Here is a 20902-nt window from a genome sequence, read left to right on the forward strand (position 1 = left end):
GGGCACTCGCCATCTTGAGGATGGGGAGCCCTGCCCAATCAGGACTAGGCTACTGCCCCCCTCCCACAGGAGAGTGGCAGGATAGGGGGTGTACCCACCCCAGGGAAGGGATCCATTGGTCCCTGCCCGTTACCTACCTGTAACGCCCCTAAATTTAGTATTTAGCGGCACCCTGAACCTTCCTTCCTCAGATTCAGATTCCGAAACAAGCAAGAAGGACAAGAAACAAGAAGACCTGCCGTGCAGCTGCTAATAAGAGGAAGACACCAACTGATTTTGCTCCAGCCCTACCGGCCTGTTGACTCTCGAACCTGCTCCTGCTAAACCCCGGTGTCTCCAGTGATCGGCAACCTCAAAAACCCCGAAGGACCTGACTACCTTGTGACTCTAACTAACTGGGACTCCCACGTGCAGTGGTACTGCTCGTAGCAAGTAACAAGCCCCTGGCATCAGCCAGGAACCACGACTCCTGCACACTCTACACCCGCCAAGCCTGGCCTGTGCCGGAGTGAACAAAGACCACGAGGACGTCCCCCCGGCGACTGTGACCTCGAATACAGCACCCAAGGACCCACCTCGACGCTCCTGACGACGCCTGCAGCCTCAGAACCAGGGACCCCTCCAACCGCGACCAGCAGAGGGTAAGATTACCTGACGCCAAAAGGCACCCCTGCGCCCTGCGACCCCCTGTGCCTGACTCTTGGGTGCCTACCTATCCTCCAACTACCCAACTTACCTCTCGAAGTGGTGGTCGCACCTGAAGAATCTTAGTCCCTGAGCTTGCAGCCTTTGTTCGTCACTGAGCTTCTCCATTGAGAGCCCGACGGCTCAAAAGCACCCTGCACCCAGCCGCCCGAGTGCCCCTTGCAGTGCAACCTCTACTCTAATCTACTTCCCTACTTGCCCTGAGTAAGTGACCCGGAGCCCAGCTCCCAAAGCCGCGTGGCCTGCTAGTCAGCAGCCACCAAACAAGGGCCCCCTCCCTCCCATAGGATAACATTGGGCCTAACTCTATCTGCACCCGGCTGCCCCTGTGCCGCTGAGGGTGTAACAACTGTACCTATCTGACCCTGGGAGACCCCTGAGTCTATGCCCAGAACCTTAACTCTGCCAGTCGAGTACTTACCCAAAGCCGATAACTCACTTTTCTTCAATAGGGTAACATTGACTGGTTTCACTTGGAAAGTCTTCTGTCCAGTTTTGAAACTTTAAAATATTCATCTAAAATCAGCCGAATAACGAAAATGAATTTACTCACCTGCTATCAGGAGAGATCCCAGTGCTGGATCTTGGTGCCCAGCACTGACCCTGCAAAGTAATTACAACCGTACTTACCGCTAACTTACTTTTCCTCCATAGGATAACATTGCCTGTTTTTTTGCCAGAAATTCTTCTGTATTGATTTTGCAAACTTACAAATATTCCTTAAAAATCGCCTGTATAACAAAAACGCATTCTCTCAACTGTTTACAGGAGATTCACCAGTGCTGGATCCAGGATCCAACACTGAGTAAGAAAAAGTAACGATAACCCTACGTTCGAGGCATATGAGCTGCAGATTGTACACTTAGCATAGATCGCCATCTGGTGTTGGGCCCGGATGTTTGCAGTTTGTTTTTCTTCTTGGACAGTCTTTGGAAGTCACGAGTTTGGTGACTCCTCCTTCGGTCCGTACTGCGCATGGGCTTCGGCTCCATCCTCAGATTGTTTTTTTCCGCCATCGGGCTCGGATGTGATACTTCGTGCTCCGGCTTCGAACTTCTACGGTTCCAGCCTCGACGGAAAATCCTCGATTCTTCGAGTTTCTTCATCATCATCTTCATCTCTCGAAGCGGCACTTTCTCCATCCCGTACATCGGCACCGGCCTTCGGGCCCTCCTCGACTCCGGTCCCGGCCGATGGAAAGGACTCCGTTCAAAAAGTGCCCAAAATGTGGGTCTAAATTTCCCCACACCGACCTCCATCAGGTGTGTAACCTTTGCCTCTCTCCTGAACACGAGGCTAGAGACTGCCCCGCCTGCAAGTCTTTTCGATCGAAGAAGACCATCCGAGATCGAAGAGCTCGACGCACCATGGCGCACTCATCCTCTGCAGCTCCACCGGACATCTTCGGAGACGGCGCCGAAGCTTCGGGGCAAACACACACCGAGCAGGAGGAAGACGTCGTCAGCGCTTCCGAGGCCGACGACTCCGACGTGGAGGACGTTACACCGGCGCAGCGGGCCGTGAGTACTATGCCCCCTCCCACCCCCGCGCCCAAAACCAAAGAGACTCAGGTTACTCCCTCGCCTGCCGGCCTGGGCAAAACCAAAACCAAAGCTTCTATCACCCCACCTACGGGCCCGGTGTCGAAGCCTCCAAAGTCTCACGGCAGCTCGGGATCGAGCCAGCCGACGCCCGGTGCCGAAAAACAGCATCCGGCACCGAAGAAAGCAATATCCAGCTCGACTCCGAAGCCACCGGTGCCGAAGCCTGGACACTCGGTGCCGACCAAACACAAACATAAATCCGTCGGCACCGACGCCCCGGCGCCGAAACCTCATTCGACGCCGAAACACCCGGAGACCTCAAGAAAGCATGGCGCACACAAACCATCGAAACCCTCGGTTCCGAAATCACCGGTGCCGACAGACGATTCGGCACCATTGGCTCTGTTTACACCAGGCCCTTTACAAAAGACTCTGTCCAAAGATCCAAAGACTGGGCTTTTGACTTTAATTACCAAGAAAAGACGCCTTGATACTCCGGCTCCTCCTCCTCCACCCAAAAGGAAGGACTCTGCTACTTCTCCCCTCAGAGTGCCCTCCCCACTACCGCCTCCCCTACCTCCTCCACCTCCTCCACCCCCTCCCCCTCCCAGGTCTCCGCCACCTCTACCTCACTACGATCCGGCCCCATCCCCAGATCCGGATGACGGGGACCCGGACAATTACCCGGCGGACGCCCCAATGGATCCCACTCCACCAGGGACCCCAGACCCATGGGAGGATTACAATAACCCTGATATACCAGATATACCTCAGGACGACCTATACCCATCCAGGCCGTCTCCTCCAGAGGACTCCTTAGGGTTTCATCATTTAGTGCAGCGAGCAGCACACTACCATGGGGTGGACATGCACAGTGAACCAGTGGAAGAAGACTTCCTACTGGATACATTTGACATACAAGACAAATCCACTTCTATTTTACCCATGCTTAAGGGTGTCACCAAGCACGCTACAGAGGTGTTCAAAGACCCTGTCAGGGCCAGAGTACTGAACCCTAGAATAGAGAAGAAGTACAAGGCGGCACCCACAGACCCTGCATACATTAAGGGCCCTGCTCCCCTAGATTCCCTAGTTGTCTCCACAGCTAGAAAGCGGGCTAACTCCCAATCCTCAGGAGAAGCCCCACCGCCAGACAAGGAATCTAAACTTCTGGACGCGTCTGGTAAACGCACCGCCTCCCAAGCTGCAAACATGTGGCGCATTGCAAACACACAAGCACTGCTTGCGCGATATGACAGAGCACACTATGACGAACTAGAGGCTCTTATGCAGCACCTTCCAGAAAAACACAAGCGCAAGGCTCATGACCTGATACAGGAGCGTAAACTAATTACAAACACCTCCATTAAGTGTGCCCTCGATGCAGCCGACACTGCTTCTAGAGCCATAAATACAAGTGTCCTGCTTCATCGCCATGCCTGGCTCAGGATCTCAGGGTTCAAGCCTGAAGTCCAGGCGTCCATACTCAATCACCCCTTTGACCAGCAAACTCTCTTTGGGCCAAAGGTAGACGAAGCGTTGGAAAAGATGAAAAAGGACACAGACACAGCAAAGTCTATGGGGGCACTCCAAACACAAGCCTCTAAACGTTCCTTTCGACGCTCGTCCTTTCGTGGCACAGGCAGAGGCTCCTCCACCGATAACGCCTCTACCTCCTACAAGTCCCCTCCTCAAAATACCTTTTCAAAGGGCAATCAAAGGGGTGGTTACAGAGGCAACAACAATAAGGGCAGGGGCAAAACCAACAACACCCGTTCTGCCACCCCACCCGCACAATGACTCCCCTCCGCTCCCCCCAGACCATCCCACTCCAGTCGGGGGCAGACTACAAGACTTTATCCACGCATGGGAGTCCATAACATCGGACAAATGGGTGACCCAAATCATTCGGTCAGGGTACTGTCTCGAACTAACATCTACCCCACCCAATATCCCACCAAGGCACCGTCCAATGTCTCAAGAACATTCCACACTGCTCAAACAAGAGGTACTCTCACTCCTGCAAAAACACGCTATAGAGCAGGTCCCCGTCAATCAACGAAATCTAGGGGTCTACTCCCTATATTTCTTAATACCAAAGAAAGACGGGACCCTCAGACCCATTCTCGACCTCCGGCCTCTAAATGCCTACATACATTCAGACCATTTTCACATGGTCACCCTACAACAAGTCCTCCCACTCCTCTGCCAGGGAGACTTTCTCACAACCTTGGATCTGAAAGACGCATACTTTCACATTCCAATACACCCCTCTCACAGGAAATACCTCAGGTTCGTGGTGGACGGGCAACATTACCAATTCACGGTTCTCCCCTTCGGGGTCACCACCGCACCACGGGTGTTTACCAAATGCCTAGCAGTAGTAGCAGCACACCTCAGACGTCAACATATTCACGTCTTCCCTTACCTAGACGACTGGTTGATAAAAGCCGCGTCCTACGACCAATGTGTGCAACATACAAACAGCACCATCCAACTGCTCCACCAGCTAGGCTTCACGGTGAACTACCAAAAGTCCCACCTCATACCATCTCACACAAAGCAATATCTCGGGCCACTATAGACACCTCCAAGGGTATTGCCTATCCAAACTCAGCCAGAATCACAAGCATTCAAGCCTTACGCAAAACATTCCTTCCCCAACACTCTCTTCCAGCAAGAGTGTTCATGAAGCTCATAGGAATGATGGCGTCTTGCATCTTTATAGTGCCCCATGCAAGACTACACATGCGTCCACTTCAAGAGTGCCTAGCACAACAGTGGAACCAGGCCCAGGGTCAGCTGACGGATCTGGTGTTGGTGGACGGCCGCACACATCACTCTCTGCAGTGGTGGAACACCACAAACCTTTCCAAAGGGCGGCCGTTCCTGGACCCGGTTCCTCAGGTGATTCTAACAGCGGACGCATCGCTCTCCGGCTGGGGAGCGCACCTCCTACACCTCACCATGCAAGGTCTATGGACGCCACAGCAAAAATCGCTCCACATCAACCATCTGGAGCTCTTGGCGATCTTTCTAGCCCTAAAATCTTTCCAAAAACAGATTTCGGGCAAAGCAGTCCTCATTCGCACAGACAACATGACTGCGATGTATTATATACAAAAACAGGGGGGGACACACTCTCCCCAGCTCTCCCGCTTAGCCCAGAGCATATGGAGATGGGCAATTCCCCAAAACATCTTCATGGCAGATCTGCTCAGCAGACAAACGCAACAACTACACGAATGGGAACTGCATCCACAAGTTCTTCACCCATTCTTCCAACAGTGGGGGCATCCTCAGATAGACCTCTTCGCCACCCACGAAAACAAAAAATGCCCAAGCTTCGCCGCCAGATACCCACACCCATTGTCCAAGGGCAATGCGATATGGATGAACTGGTCAGGCAGATTTGCTTACGCCTTTCCACCTCTCCCACTAATTCCATTAGTGGTCAGGAAGCTACAACAACACTCCCTCACACTCATTCTGGTAGCTCCCACGTGGGCCAGGCAGCCGTGGTACACCACGCTACTACAACTATCAGTGGTACCACATCAAAAACTGCACCTATCCCCATGCCTCCTAACCCAGAACCATGGAGAAATCAGGCACCCGGACCCAGCTCAGCTCAACCTGGCGATCTGGCTCCTGAAATCTTAGAATTCGGATACCTTAACCTTCCCCCTGATTGCATGAACATCATCATGGAAGCCAGACGTCCTACCACTAGAGCATGCTATGCCGCAAAGTGGAAAAGATTTGTAATTTACTGCCGTAATAATACAATCAACCCTCTAGATGCATCCATACAGCACATCATATGCTATCTGCTCCATCTTCACAGGTGTAACCTGGCATATTCATCCATACGCCTACACCTAGCAGCGATCGCTGCTTATCTACAAAACAGACAGCATTTATCACTCTTCAGAGTGCCCGCTATTAAAGCCTTCATGGAAGGCCTTAAACGAGTAATTCCTCCCAGGGCACCACCTTCCCCTGTATGGAATCTAAATTTAGTTCTTACACGACTAATGGGTCCGCCCTTCGAACCAATGCACAAATGTGAGCTACAGTTTCTCACCTGGAAAACAGCTTTCCTTGTAGCTATTACTTCCCTTAGAAGGGTTGGTGAAATACAAGCGTTCACCATACAGGAACCCTACATACAAATGCATCACAGCAAGATCATACTTCGTACAAACCCGAAGTTTCTGCCCAAAGTCATTTCCCCCTTCCATCTCGATCAATCAGTGGAATTACCTGTCTTCTTTTCGCAACCCCAATCTGTTGCGGAAAGGGCCTTACACACACTTGATGTGAAAAGGGCGTTGCTATACTACATACAAAGAACGCAACCCTTCAGGAAGACTAAACAATTGTTCGTTTCCTTCTCTCCACCACATAAAGGCAACCCCATTTCGAAATCAGGGATAGCTAGGTGGATTGTAAAATGCATACAAATTTGCTATCAAAAGGCAAAGAGAACATTATCTGTTCCTCCTAAAGCCCACTCTACAAGAAAGTTAGGGGCTTCTATGGCTTTTCTAGGGAATATACCCTTAGATGACATCTGCAAAGCAGCCACATGGTCTACACCGCACACCTTCACAAAACACTACTGTGTAGATGTGCATTCCAAGCAGCAAGCTAGGGTGGGCCAGGCTGTACTAAAGACACTTTTTCAAACAGCTGCAACGGATACCGGTGGTCGCCGCTAAGGTTGGGTACTGCTATATCATCTATGCTAAGTGTACAATCTGCAGCTCATATGCCTCGAACGGAATATGCTACTTACCAGTATGCATCTGTTCTTGGCATGTAGAGCTGCAGAGTTGTACACGCCCACCCGCCTCCCCGGCTACCTGTATCCGTACCAGTACATCTTATTTAGATACAACACATGGGTTTCTCACTGTTATTACTACGCTCCATCATTTCCCTGTTGGCGAAAAACAATCTGAGGATGGAGCCGAAGCCCATGCGCAGTACGGACCGAAGGAGGAGTCACCAAACTCGTGACTTCCAAAGACTGTCCAAGAAGAAAAACAAACTGCAAACATCCGGGCCCAACACCAGATGGCGATCTATGCTAAGTGTACAACTCTGCAGCTCTACATGCCAAGAACAGATGCATACTGGTAAGTAGCATATTCCTTACCTGCTAAGTGAATTTCCTCCCATAGGGTAACATTGGTGATTCTATGTGAAAAAGTTTTGAAGTGTCAACTTTTAAAATAGAATAATATTCCTTAAAAATCACAACTGTAACCAAAATGATTTTACTCAACTGTTAACAGGAGATGTCCCAGGACTGAATATAGGATCCAGTCCTGTGGTAAGAAAAGTAATCCAAAAAGTAATCAATTGCATTTAACTAGAAATTCCCATTGAGCTCAATGTATAATTGTGTTTGAAATTGTGTTGCCTATTGCAACAACTATCTATTGCATTCAAAAGTCTATTGCCTATTGAAAGTATTTATCTAAAGCATCTCATCCTGAGAAAGTATATTTTGATACCTATTGTTGGTTCTAAAATAAAACAACTATATATTTTTATACAAAATCATTGGCCTAGAGTTCAGGTCCTGAGCGTGTGAGACCATTTGCTGACTGAGTGTGTACAACAAATGCTTTACACTGTCCTCTGATACTGCCTTACTGCTTGACCAAGCTACCACTTTAGAGAGTAAGGTTATATCTGACTTTAGCCTCTGTCAACACTCTGGTGACTGTGGACTCTGTGCACACTCTACCTATTTGGGAACAGTATATACAGAGCCGCTTTCTTACACAAGAGATATAGGTAATTGTGGTGCGCACTGAAAGAAAACTCCAGTGAGTTCTCAACACTTACTCTGCATATGCAGAGTACCAGGAATGTAAATTTTGGTAAATAAGTGATAGTGCCAAAGGGAATAAAGTTTAAAGCATTTGTTGTAAGAGCTTTACTCTCCCGATAAAAGTGGAAACAGGTTAGTGTGCACAGCTGAGATGCACATAGGTCACAGTGGAAGAGACATTGTGTGGAAGTTGTTTGAGGCTCGCTTTCAACTTTAAAGAGTAGTGGAAGCACAGCTGTAATTGTAAAGTTTCACTATGGGATACCATAGTTTTAGATAGATTTGCCTTTAGATATCCGATTGTAGGCATAGTTGGGGGCACACTGCTGACGTACGGTGGCCGGCATTACTGGTTTATAGGACTTCTGAATTCTAGTTTTCAGATTTATGGTTGAGTTTTCATTGGTTTTTTAAAGAGCAAATAGATTGGGTCAACTCACTTCAGGAGAGAGAATTCAGACCTTTGGATGCCCTGCTCCCAGAGTCTTTCCCTTGTTTTTGCCTTTTGAACTTAGATTGGTAGTCGGTGTGAGCAATGGGCTGATTAGGGCTTCCTGGGTCTAACAGTAGTGGTGGCCAGTCTTTGAAGTACTCGATTTCTCGTTCCTCAAGGCTAACGCATAATTGTGGCACTCTGCCAGTGGCAGTAGCTGTATTAACTTCTTTGATTTTGTCCTGTTTGCCCTAATTGAGGGCCAACCTAGCCACCCTATTTGGATATTTTGCAGACTATGTGTGAGCTTCTTGGGGGATCCCTAATTAGCTTCATTGTAATGGTCAACAGCCCAAGCCATGACTGGGAACCCAGGCAGCCCCAGAAATCTGGGAACTGAATTCCTTTAGGTCCGCATTTATTCCATGAGTGAATGAAAGATAGTGGGGGAAGACTAGATCTAGGTACGTCACACTTTGTGGTGGGAATGAGCTCAGGGCAAGTGGACTTGCAAACAAGATGGTTCTATTTTTGTTCCTGCCAATAGAAGAGTTTCTGTTTTGGTATCCCAATAATGAGCTGTTGGTGTTTATTCTCACTTTGTTTCCAAGTTAAGGTAGATTGTCATCAGTGTGCATCTTGCAGCTTGTGAAGTTACTTTATCACACTTCAGGGTCACCATCGCTGCCTGGTGCACACAAACATTAGTAGTATAAAGTGGTGGAACTTGATCTAAAAAATAAAATTATTTTTCTTTTTATGAAAATATTTTTCTTGCAGAATGCGCGATCTTTCTGCCTCTGAGAAGCAGGAGCATGTAAGGGTTCAGAAGCATTTAGAGAAGAAAAATGTAGAGCTCGAAACACTGCGCCAACAAAGAGAGAAACTGCTTGAGGAAGTAAAGCAGGCAGAAAAAACCATAGATGAGCTGAAAGAACAGGTGAGAACTCCATACTTTGCTGGGGGAAAAACATGATCTGTTGTGGTTAAAACGGCAGTTGATGCCATGTGATACTGACACGGCTGCCCAGCAGGTGATTTTCAGAACAACTGCTTCTGATATATTTGCCTTGCAATAATAAAGTAAGATGGTCTCTCTTCCTGCTGAAATACAAGGTTTTATGCAACTTCTTGAATGAGAAGCAGATAGTGCTTTATAAGTAGGAAGACCCAATATTTAATATATGTTTTACCCTCTCTGTGTCGTCCTGTTCTCAGAAGTACATTTGAGGGTATTAAATTACCTGTCTGACATCCTCCTGGCCACAGTTCAGTAGGTCTTAAAGTTTCAATGAAAGTTTTCAAGCGAGGCTCTTAGCAATTAATTTGTGTAGAATCCTACGTTTGACCTTCCAGTCAAGGAAGCTTAAGTTGAAGCTCATAGGGCATTATATTTTGGTTTGAGTTTGTTTTCTGCTAAACCTACATTGTCAGCGCTTCTTGAGAGTTTAGTGCGCTTTGAGTAGTCTGGTTAGTTGGATAGAACTCTGATCCACATCCGAGATTATAGTTATGTTGGACTTTGATTTCAGGTGGATGCTGCTCTTGGGGCAGAAGAAATGGTGGAGATGTTGACTGAGAGAAATCTGGACTTGGAGGAAAAAGTACGAGGACTCCGTGAGACTGTCAACGACCTAGTAAGTCACTTATTTACCTAGACAATTACAAAACTTTGAATCCATTTTTATATGCTGATTTCTCCTTATTGTTTCTTGACCATAGGTACAATTCAAATGTCTGATAAACCTGCCCACAACAGTACAAGCTGTATGCTCCACCATGTATCGCTGCACCACGGTGTAGCCATACTCCACTTCACGTCTGCCTGAATTGAAATCCCTCTTGTTGGAAATTATAGCAGATGCGCGTTTTCCCTTTTTGTTTCTCAAAATGCAGCTTTTATGCATGGGAGCATTGCCATACTCTATTGTTTCAAAAATAGACATCATATTTCCCCTTTCCTGCTATTCAGGAAACTATAGTATTGATTAGATTCCATATTTTACACTTGACTCACTACCATACCTACATCTTATGGGCTTAGTCTTTATTTCAGAAGGTACCAAAATGCCAGACGCAAAATTAGCTCTTGATGAGTTGTTGTTTGGAACTTACTTTACTTGCTGGTTGTTTCCAGTCGAGGAAGAGGAACACTCGGTCTGATGCCTCCTCTCTTTCCAAGCCTTTACCTTTCAGTTTACTATGATACATAGCAACTAACGATAACATATCTGTGCTCTTCCCTCTCTACTTTTGCCTGATTTTATGATCTCTTCTTCAGGATCTACCCACACCTACCTTCGTGTCTTGAATGTTCCCTGGTGACTTAACACAACACCGAGCAGTGAATCGCCCACTGGCACTTCCATACTGAGCAGTGTATAATGCATAATACTAGTGTCCTGCCTGAGTCTTAATTTTTATTTTTGCAGACTGTGACTAAGAGACCGAAGAAGATCCAATAAGGTTTATTTTTTATTTTTGTTGCTTCAGAGTTATAAACTTTTAGTCAAGTGAGGAAGCCCCGTTTGGAACTTTGGTCATCTGGTTCCCAAAGTGCCAAATATGCTCCTAAATCTGATATTTTCAGCTTTACAGGGGTCTGGAAACAGTGTATAGGGGTAAAGTTCGTCGGGACCCTCTTTAGGGAAAGCGAAAGCATGCTCTTATGACCACGCTGACATCGCAGATATCCGCCAAAATTGGTCTTTCATGCCAGCTTCCCCACTCCCTCTTTCCTAGACTGAGCTAGTTAATTGGGTTACCTAATATGATGCCAGAGAACTACAGCTTCTCCAGCTGTATAATTCATTCATTCATTTGCTGGGATTATTCCCCAACGGCCTGTCGGGAAGCCTCAGAAGTTACTGTTAACCTAGCAGTATTGCCCTACAGCTGGAAAAGTGAATTTTTTAGATGAGACATAGCTTGGGTCCTCAGTGAAGTTGAGTAAACGGATTTTAAAGAAGGTGTTGAAAGAGTTCCAGAGAAAAATAGCCAAAAACAGGCTGACCTCAGTTTTTCTGGTTCCTATTTCTAAGAGAGAAAAAGAATTGCAGCAACATAGAGAGCGACATAGAGAGCATAATGAGATGCTGGATGATTGGGAGTCTTTAAAACTAGTGTCAGTTTTTCTGCTTTATAGGGGCTTCAGCCTATATGGTTTCTTTGCCCTAAATGTTCCTCTTCGTTTGCTTTAAAAAAAGGTTTATGAAGGAGGTTTTTCCTTGTCACCTAGTTCCCGAGGTGACCTTTGTGCATTTTATGTACTTTTGGTTTTTATATAAAATAATTAGAATTAGTCAATATAGTCTTTATTCAATCATCATCTACATTTATTTATACCAGATAAGAAGACGTGACATTTCTAAAGAAATACGAAATACATTTTATTTGGCAAAGGTGCTCTGGGAATTTTCAGTCAATATGATGTCAATGGAGGTTCCATTGAAGGAAAACTAGTATTGGAGGTAAACAGCCCTGTCCGACTTACATTGGTAGTCGCAATGGGGTCAGGTACGCAATTGACAAAGGCGCTTCTGGTACACCATTTTAAGCCGACAAAGTGCAAGTGTACATAAAAAAGATTAAAAACCTTCAGACACCACTTTACAGCAAAACATAAAGTACACATTGTCTAAAACACTACAAAATTTACATTTTAATTTGTAAGAACTGACCGTGCAATCACAATACGATAGCATACTAGTCGTTGTGTACATTGTAACAGTACTATAGTGCTGCAGTGGCTCATTGTGAATGATGTGCACTGTATAAAACAAATACAAAACCAAACCTGCTTGCCTGTGTGTTCTCCGATTTCTTTTTTTGTTGTTGTTTTGTTACATTCATGGTAATGGAACTGGTGCCTGCTGGTTGCCTTTTTTAGCACCAAGATCCTCTGTTCCTAGCTCAGTATGCAATTCAAAAGACCGTTTTAGTACCGTACACATGAAAATAGTGACTATTGGAAGTGATCTAATTTTCAGCTTGAAAAAATTATTTAATTGCCAACAAGCTTGTTTTCATATTGACAAACGATAACCGCAAGAACAATTGGAAAGCAGACAGAATTAAGTATTCAGATACCAATATTTGTACGCTTGGTAGCACAGAGGATTTTGCTTTTTTTACTGAATTTTTAGAGGCTTTCATATTTTGTGCTGTACATGAAAAAAAGAACTCCAGTCACTCCCTGTAAAGTTTGTAATTCTTATACCATGCACCAAGATTGTACACTGTCACTGGCTACCAGCAATCATTTGAGTTTCAAACATTTGCAACATGTCTCAATTAATACTTTTGTTTGTAGCCCTCTGGAATCGCTTGTGCACTCTCTTTGATAGACCTCTTACAGGCTGCATTTTAAACATTGTCCAATCTGTCCTCTGGTTGCTAGGAAGCAATTAACGAGATGAACGATGAACTTCAGGAGAATGCACGTGAAACTGAGCTGGAACTGCGGGAACAGTTGGACATGGCGAGTGCCAGAGTACGCGAAGCAGAGAAACGTGTGGAAGCCGCGCAAGAGACTGTGGCAGACTATCAGCATACAATAAAGAAATATCGAGACCTGACTTCACATCTCCAGGTAAACGCGCATGGGTTGGATGTTTGAACCTTATAATGGACTTGTATTTTGCAAAGTCCATTATATGGGCAATATTTGCCCTTATTTGCAAATACATTGCTTTATGGTCATCATATGTTGCAAAGTATATTTAGAGACCTTAAGCCCTGGAATTTTCACAATATTGTGTAATATTAGTTGCAGGAGCGTGTAATGGTAATTTGCATTTACAAACTAAGTGCCATATATATTTGGGTTCATTCCTTTAACTGAAAATCGTACCCTGGTCTGTGGTACTAACATTTAAAGAACAGTCTAGGGTACACACTGGACAATCTGATTCACATCTCTTGATTTAAAAAAGACCATGATATACAACCAATCACAAAAGGGTCGTTACTGGACAGCCAACAGATTACATGGCTCACATAATTGATTAGTGTCCTTGGATAGACCGATCACAATGTGATCCTTGTAATCCAGTGTTTAAAAATGTGCATATGAGATCACCGTGAACAAGCGCACTCAATCTTTTTGGTTTTATGGGTGATCGTTCTTAGCATCCTTCTCAATTTTATTTGTTTTTCTTAAGTAAAAAAAATGCATTTACTGAAGTTGTTTATATGAAGAACCACAACCTACAATTGAATAAAGGTAGGCGATTGGGGTGAGTCAAGGTTAGTGAAATGTCTTGGGTTTTGTTGTTTAATTGAATTACACTTTCGTCTTGTGGCTTTAACTAGTTTCAAAGTAGATAGACCTAGTGTTAAGAGGTGCAGTCTTGGCCACAGTCTCATTAAATACTCATTGCGGTGTCCCCATTTTTAGGTCTCGCCTAGCGACGCAGCGAAGCTGCTCGCTAGCGAGAACTATTGTTGCCGACTTTACTTTGGAAGGGTGACAGGAGATGTGCACTTTCTCAGACGGGCGATGTGCATGCTCACGGCGTGTGTATCAGCTTGCTCCAGGACAGCACATGGACACGCGCATAGCGTGTCTTTCAGCTTGCACCTGGAGCTTGCCCCCGGACAGCAGATGAGCACGCGCAGGCATCTCTAAACTTTCAGGCGCTCCCACCCACCGCGCACTCGCCTGGACAGCCCCATTGGCCTGAGTTGGACGCGCACAGCGTCTCTTAACTTTCTAGCGCTCCCACCGCGCGCTCGGCTGGGCAGCCCCATCGGCCTGAGTTGGTGGCGGGTCAGAGCTTTGTGCACAGCTGAGGAGAAGCGCTGGTTCTCACTTAGGAGGGACTCCGCTCGCACCCTGTCCCTGCCGGCATCCTCCCAATGCCCTCGAGAATGGAGGCGGGAGGCTTCTGCAGCTACAGTCCCCGTGTACTTACGAGGTGAAGGAACAAGGGGGACAAAAAGAGGTAGGGTTTGTTTCAAATAAAGCATAATTATAACATCCCTGTAAACTATTGGCCCGATGATGACAGCGTAGGAAATCGAGTAAGTGCTGTTGCTCATTAATTGACTCTATTCCAAACGTGTACGGCGTCTCTTTTACTGAGGAGATGTGCACATCGCGTGACTGTACGCGTGCACATCACCTGTCCCCCTTCCGTCGTCGCAAGCCTCACGCAGTTTCAATTTGGTAATATGCACGCGAGCTCAGTTCGGGATGTCCTCAAGCCCCGGTGAGCGACGCGCTTTTGCTTGTTTGTCTTGCATCCGCGAATCTGGTGTGAGAGCGCTTGTAAAGCAACACCTATGTTTTAGTGTATTCCTATACCCCAAGGGAGCCCACAGTAAGTGGCACTGCTCCAGCCCTAAACTGGCCTATCCACATTACAAAGGGCCGGCCTGGCCTGACTAACACTGCCCTGTTTCTTTACCCACTTTTCAGAGTGAGCAGCTTCACATGCGATTAACCAGCCTCCACTTCGTTCCACCTATCCAAGGCGTTCTATTTCACTGACCTTGGCCCAGCCCTACCCCTCTTTTTGAGTGAGCTAAAAAAACGGGAGTCTCTCATAGGGGCGTGACTGCTGTAATAAAGGACGTGGCTTAAAACACGAGCTACAAATGTGTGCTTAGCATAGTGTGCTGCCTGGTATTTTGCTGCTTCTGTCCATTCATCCAGATATATTACACACCAAATAACATTACACCTACAACAAGCCCGGACTATTGGCTTAATGTTGCTTTCCACCTGTTAATTTTCTGTCCGTCGCTTCCCCCTGTTGCTGCTTCACGTTTTTTTTTTTTTAATTATTTTTTTACAAGCGCACTTTTTTTTTTTATTGGCGCTGCTTTCCACCCGTTTTTTTAATTCCTTTACGAGCGCTGCTTATGTCATGCCGCCTTCCTAAACAGCAATGGTAAACTTCCTTGTTTTCAAAACGGCCACTTGCAGACACACTCTTCATGTACAACAGGATTCGTGGGGTTATTTTGTTTTATGGCTGGAAAAGGTAGCGCTTAGGTTTTTAAAAAGTGGTGTTTAAATAATTATTTGCTTGGAAAACGGATTGAGACTTCATTGTCATTGCAGTTTTTGACATGCTTCAAAAAGCATTTGTATGCTCCGATTGAGTGTGTACTCAGAAGTACCCCATGGCACAATTAGGCACTGACTTAAGTGATTCCCGATCATCGTGCACTAAGTAGTCCTCCCCCCACCCCCCTAAGCCAAAGCAGGCGCCTACTTCTGTGCTTAGAGTGAAGGTATGGCTGGCGGGCAACTCTAAAAAAAACACGTGAACAGGGGTGACGGAAAATTTACGTCTTATCTTACCAGATTAATCATGCAAAATCTCATAACTTACAAGCACTCTCTCCCTTCCATCTCGCTCTTGCTCGCAAACACACTACACATAGGCGAGCGCTTCCTGCTTCTGCCACATACCCTCCTGCCTAGCTCACCTGGTCGCTCCTCTCCAATCCCCAGTTGTCCCTGCACCCCCTCCAGTGTCAGCCAGCCCTGCGCCATCTGCCGACCCCCACCATATTCAGGACTACAGACTTCGTTTCCTACCCCCGCCAGGACGAAGGCATCGCGGCAGAACCTTTCAGTCCCTGGTGGCCCCTCCATACAGCTACTCCCTTCCCGCATTCCTTACTGTTACGCCATACATCGTGCAATGCCTTGCAGCGTGTCCCCAGAGCTCACGGGGGGCTCTGTGTACCTCTCTGCCCAGGCGGCCGCTCAAGGACACTTCGGCCTCGGATTCAGACTTGGAGCCTCAGCGCGGATAGACGGCGTGTCTTCTTTGGCGATCCTCAGCCTGCGCCGGGACAGCCGATGTCCACGCTCACGGCGTCTCGTGCGCTCCCACCGCGCTTTCAGTTTCGTTCCTGCCCTCCAGCAACTTCCAGACATCAATTAAAATGTCAAGAGAAGCCCCGTCATTAATCGGCTTCCTAGAAACAGACCGGAGGTTTCTGTATTGGAAGGTTTGACTCATCCTAAGGCAGCGCAGAGGGTTAAACTGCCTGCTGCTAAGAAAGTGTCCCACTAGTTTTTCGTTCCTTTGGCGTGCAGTTTACCTATTTTGTTTAAAAATGTTTCTGCACATTTTCAAAAAGTGCTGAGGGTAGTCTTATGGGTAAGCTCCTTTTCTCACAGAAAATCAGAGAGCCCAGGGCGCATTGGACACACGAGCACTGGAAAAAACAAGGACGTTACACATGACACCGTTGACTCTTCTCACTTTCAAAGAACCAAATCAATCAATCAATCATGGAACTTATATCGCGCACTACTCACCCGTAAGGGTCTCAAGGCGCTTGGGGAAGGGGGTCTGCTACTGCTCGAACAGCCAGGTCTTGAGCTGTTTCCTGAAGGCCAGGTGGTCCTGTGTCATCCGCAGGTGGACGGGTAGGGAGTTCCAAGTCTTAGCTGCCAGGTAGGAGAATGACCTTCCTCCAGCGGTGGCTCTCTGGATGCGAGGGACGACGGCGAGGGCGAGGTTAGCGGAACGTAGCTGGCGGGTGGGCGTGTAGAAGGTGAGGCGGCTGTTGAGGTACCCTGGGCCTAGGTCGTGGAGGGACTTGTGGGTGAGGAGTCTGAACGTGATCCTCTTGTTGACAGGGAGCCAGTGCAGGTCTCTCAGGTGGCACGAGATGTGGCTGCGTCGGGGGACGTCCAGGATGAGTCGGGCGGAGGCGTTCTGGATACGCTGAAGTCTTTTCTGAAGCTTGGCTGTAGTACCGGCGTAGAGGGTGTTTCCGTAGTCTAGTCTGCTGGTGACGAGAGCCTGGGTGACCGTCTTTCTGGTCTCGGTCGGGATCCATCGGAAGATCTTTCAGAGCATGCGGAGGTTGTGGAAGCAAGCTGAGGAGACGGCGTTGACTTGTCTGGTCATCGATAGGGAGGAGTCCAGTATGAAGCCCAAGTTGCGTGCGTGGTCCGTCGGTTCAGGTGCGGTGCCTAGTGCATCTCTTATTTATTCCCACTGAGCCACCGTGAAGCAGTTCTTTATTGCACACCTTCACCTCTGGTGGGTGGACTGTGCTTTTAGGAGTCTGCAAGGCTTCTGAAGGTTGTGAAGCATTAGTGCAAGAAACAATGAAAGTAGTTCAGGCAATATGAAAGATTTGTTGATGTAATACAGTAAAATGGCATTGTTCTAGGGCTGAAAGGAACGGACTCTGTCCGTCTTCAAGTTCCACCGTCACTGCTTTGTCATTAGCTAACCAAGTCTGCCAAGGGAAACCCAGATGTCTGCCTTGCGATTGTTTACGTGAGTTTCCATTTTGACTACAGCCCCAACCCCTGTCCTGCCTTACACTATAAACACAGAGGATGCAAGCATCAAGGACTGCCAAAAGTGCACCTGACAAATTTTTACATACAGGGTAAATTCCAGGTCAACCTGTGGAATCACAACTAACAAGCATTTGCAATGCAATAGGTCTCGAATTTGCGAGAGTTTGAGCTATTGGCATTGTAAATGACAACGCCTTTTATTTATGTGTTTTGAAAACTTGCAAACGGAGTGTAAATACGCACTTTGTACTTGTAGAAGCAAGGCTGGCAGTAAAAGAGGCGCAGTTACTGCCAGCCTTGCTTCTTGTACTGCTTGCACGTTTTGAAAACACACAATAAAAAGTGTTAGACCTGTCAGCCCTTTGGGTGGTCCCTCCTCATCATTATTTATTTTGTCCCACTTTTGCCTCAAACCCTGTTTGAATTTTTCCTTTTTGGGAACCACCAGACTTTTTCGTGTTGCTACAGATTCAGGGAGCCATTTTAGCTACCCCTGAAACTTCTGTCTGAGGGCCTGGAGCACAAAATGGTGGCCACCTGTGACATCACCAGCATCCACTGGAACCTACCAGCACCTTCCAGAACATTCCAGGAGATTCCAGAACCCTGTGACCGTTGGAGGCGGTTTAGAATGTTGGGAGGATAAGAGAGGCAGTTGGCAGTTGGAGCTGGCAGTTGGCACCTGACTGGTGAAGAGAGAGGAGCACAACAGTGAAGGAGGAAGGAGTGAAGCAGCAGGGGTGGAAACTTGTGCCTGGAGTGGGGTCCATAAACCCACCCTTGATACTTGTCCCTACTGATGGATCCCAGCCTATAGCCCTGTGTGGGAAGAAGACAGAAGAAAAACTCATCCTAAGGACCTGAACAGCAGGAACAGGCCTTAGAAGCAGAAAGCAGCAAGATCCTGACCTGGAAACTGGTTTCCCTGGAGTCCGGCGTCGAGTAGCCTGAAGACCTGGAGCCCGAGGTGGAGAAGCGGCGCTGACTGAAGTAGCAGACGTCGTACCCGGAGCCGCCTGAGGTCGTGAGAGGGCGCCGACGGGGGTCGAGAGGAATACCAGAGGTCGAGGAGGAAGTGAACCGAGGTCGAGCGAGCGGCGTCATCGGAGGAGTGAAGTCCGCCCTCCGGAGTCGTCGGAGACCGAGGTAGAGGTGAACCGGAGGTCGGGAGTGAGGATCGCACTCCGGAGTCGCCCGGAACCTGAGAGGAGGAGCACCGGAGGTCGGGGGTGAGGATCGCACCCCGGAGTCGCCGGAAGTCGACATCGAGGCCAGGCCGGCCGACGTCATCGGAGCCGAGAGCGCCATCGGACCGGAGCCGCCCGAAGTCGACATCGTGAAGAGACTGCCCGACGCCGTCGAATCGGAGGTAGAGATCGAACCGAGGCCGCCGACATCGGACCGGAACCGCCTTCCGGCGTCGACAAAGAACTGACATTGTGCCGAGGCCGCCGAGACCGAACCGGAACCGCCTCACGGCGTCGACACGACTCCAGCGGCGTCGGAACATCAGAAAAAGGGCAGTAAGTGGAGTAGAGGGCGCCTAAGGCCCTGTGGAGACCTGAGAGACTGCTCTAAGGGGCTAGGGAGGTGCTGAAACCCACCTGACTGTGCCTGGGGTGAACTGGGACTAACCTAGAGAGGTTGTGTGGAGAAGGAAAGCCAGGGCATTGGTATTCCCCCCTTTGATCTACCTCAGTTTAGGCCTCAGCCTTGTCCCAGCCAGGGAGTAGCCTCCCCCCTCAAGCCTTCCACAACCCTACAAGCTGTGCCTGGGCCAAATCAGCCCTTAAGAAGTGAAGTGTCATCTGATTATATGAGGGGTGCTGTATACTTTTAATTATTTATTGGGGATACTGTATTTATTGAGTTTTTACCTATTTATTGCTGCACTATATTTATAGGTCCACAGGACTTGTTGGTGTACAATATTTATTGATACAGTATTTATTGCCTCAAAGTATTTAATTGTCTGTATATATTGCACTTGTATTTATGCCCTGTTATTTATGATCACCCCTATTTATTTCATCAAACAGCCAATATTTATTTGACCTGCACTAATTGAAACTTGTATATTGTGATTGACCTATTTATTTTTCCAATCAGCAACTAAGAGAAAAAGATAAAGAAAGAATATTTTCATAATTTTTACGGTGTAGAGTCGTTTTTGGAACGGATGCACGCATGGTTATTGTATGGGTATATTGTATGCTTAGCACTGCGCCTGTTTCCTGACCACTCGAGCCAAGCTACCACAGTGTGTTCGGGGAGTCCACCACCACCCTGCGGAGTGGGGGTGGGCTGTTTCCAACAAAAAGCATTGTTATTTACAATGCTAATAGCTCAAACTCTCGCAAATGCGAGACCTATTGCATTGCAAATGCTTGTTTTGTAAATGGTACTGCGCAGAATCAAGGCTGAATATGGTGTCTTCCTCAGCAAGTGACATGCCCTCAGTTTGTGGTAACTGCCCTTTATTTGAACGGACAACTCGCCACTCATCAATTAATACAAGGTTTACCTGCAGATAAGAAACAATATCATGTTCCAGTAACCTAACACAGGAAGAGAGCTTAGTTAACCAGAGTGCAATACAAAGACCCTTAAACCGTTATGTAAATAAATTGACACATTTGCAGGTCATGCTGGTAGGTTGCTGAGAATACCATCAAGTACATCTCTCACTTCTGGTAACTATATTTGGTATACAGGATGTAAACCGAGAGCTGATGAGTCAACAAGAAGCATCTGTGGAGAAGGAACAGCAGCCACCACCAGAGTTATTTGATTTCAAGATCAAGTTTGCTGAGACTAAGGCCCATGCTAAGGTATATTTATTTATATCTCATCCCTTAATGCTCCTTGGTTGTGAAATGTGGCTTTAAAATAATCTCCTCCTTTGTTAAATGTTTACTTTCTTGACTTTAGAGTTCCGGTCTGTCACATCCAGTTTCTCTTTGTCCTCATCTTGAACTAGTACAGTGTTTAGCATATCTCCTCTATCTCTACCTTGGGTGTGTGGTCGCAATTACTCTGCACCTTTGTAGTTCTATTTTTTGCACCTCTTGTTTTCTTCACTGATA

At 47.3% G+C, this 20902-nt stretch overlaps 1 protein-coding gene across 11 annotated transcripts in view; it reads left to right on the plus strand.

Moving 5' to 3' along the window:
- The window catches only part of DCTN1 (dynactin subunit 1), a 733647-nt gene that overhangs the window by 496480 nt on the left and 216265 nt on the right, over positions 1 to 20902 (plus strand). For all 11 annotated transcript variants that reach the window (XM_085642808.1, XM_085642810.1, XM_085642809.1 and 8 more), the window contains 4 exons: positions 9311 to 9470; positions 10063 to 10167; positions 12930 to 13121; positions 20531 to 20647. In XM_085642808.1, coding sequence (XP_085498934.1) covers positions 9311 to 9470; positions 10063 to 10167; positions 12930 to 13121; positions 20531 to 20647 — 574 coding nt within the window. The remainder of the gene's footprint in view (positions 1 to 9310; positions 9471 to 10062; positions 10168 to 12929; positions 13122 to 20530; positions 20648 to 20902) is intronic.

The sequence above is a fragment of the Triturus cristatus genome, chromosome 2_2, assembly GCF_964204655.1.
Source record: "Triturus cristatus chromosome 2_2, aTriCri1.1, whole genome shotgun sequence".
Taxonomy (NCBI): Eukaryota; Metazoa; Chordata; class Amphibia; order Caudata; family Salamandridae; genus Triturus; species Triturus cristatus.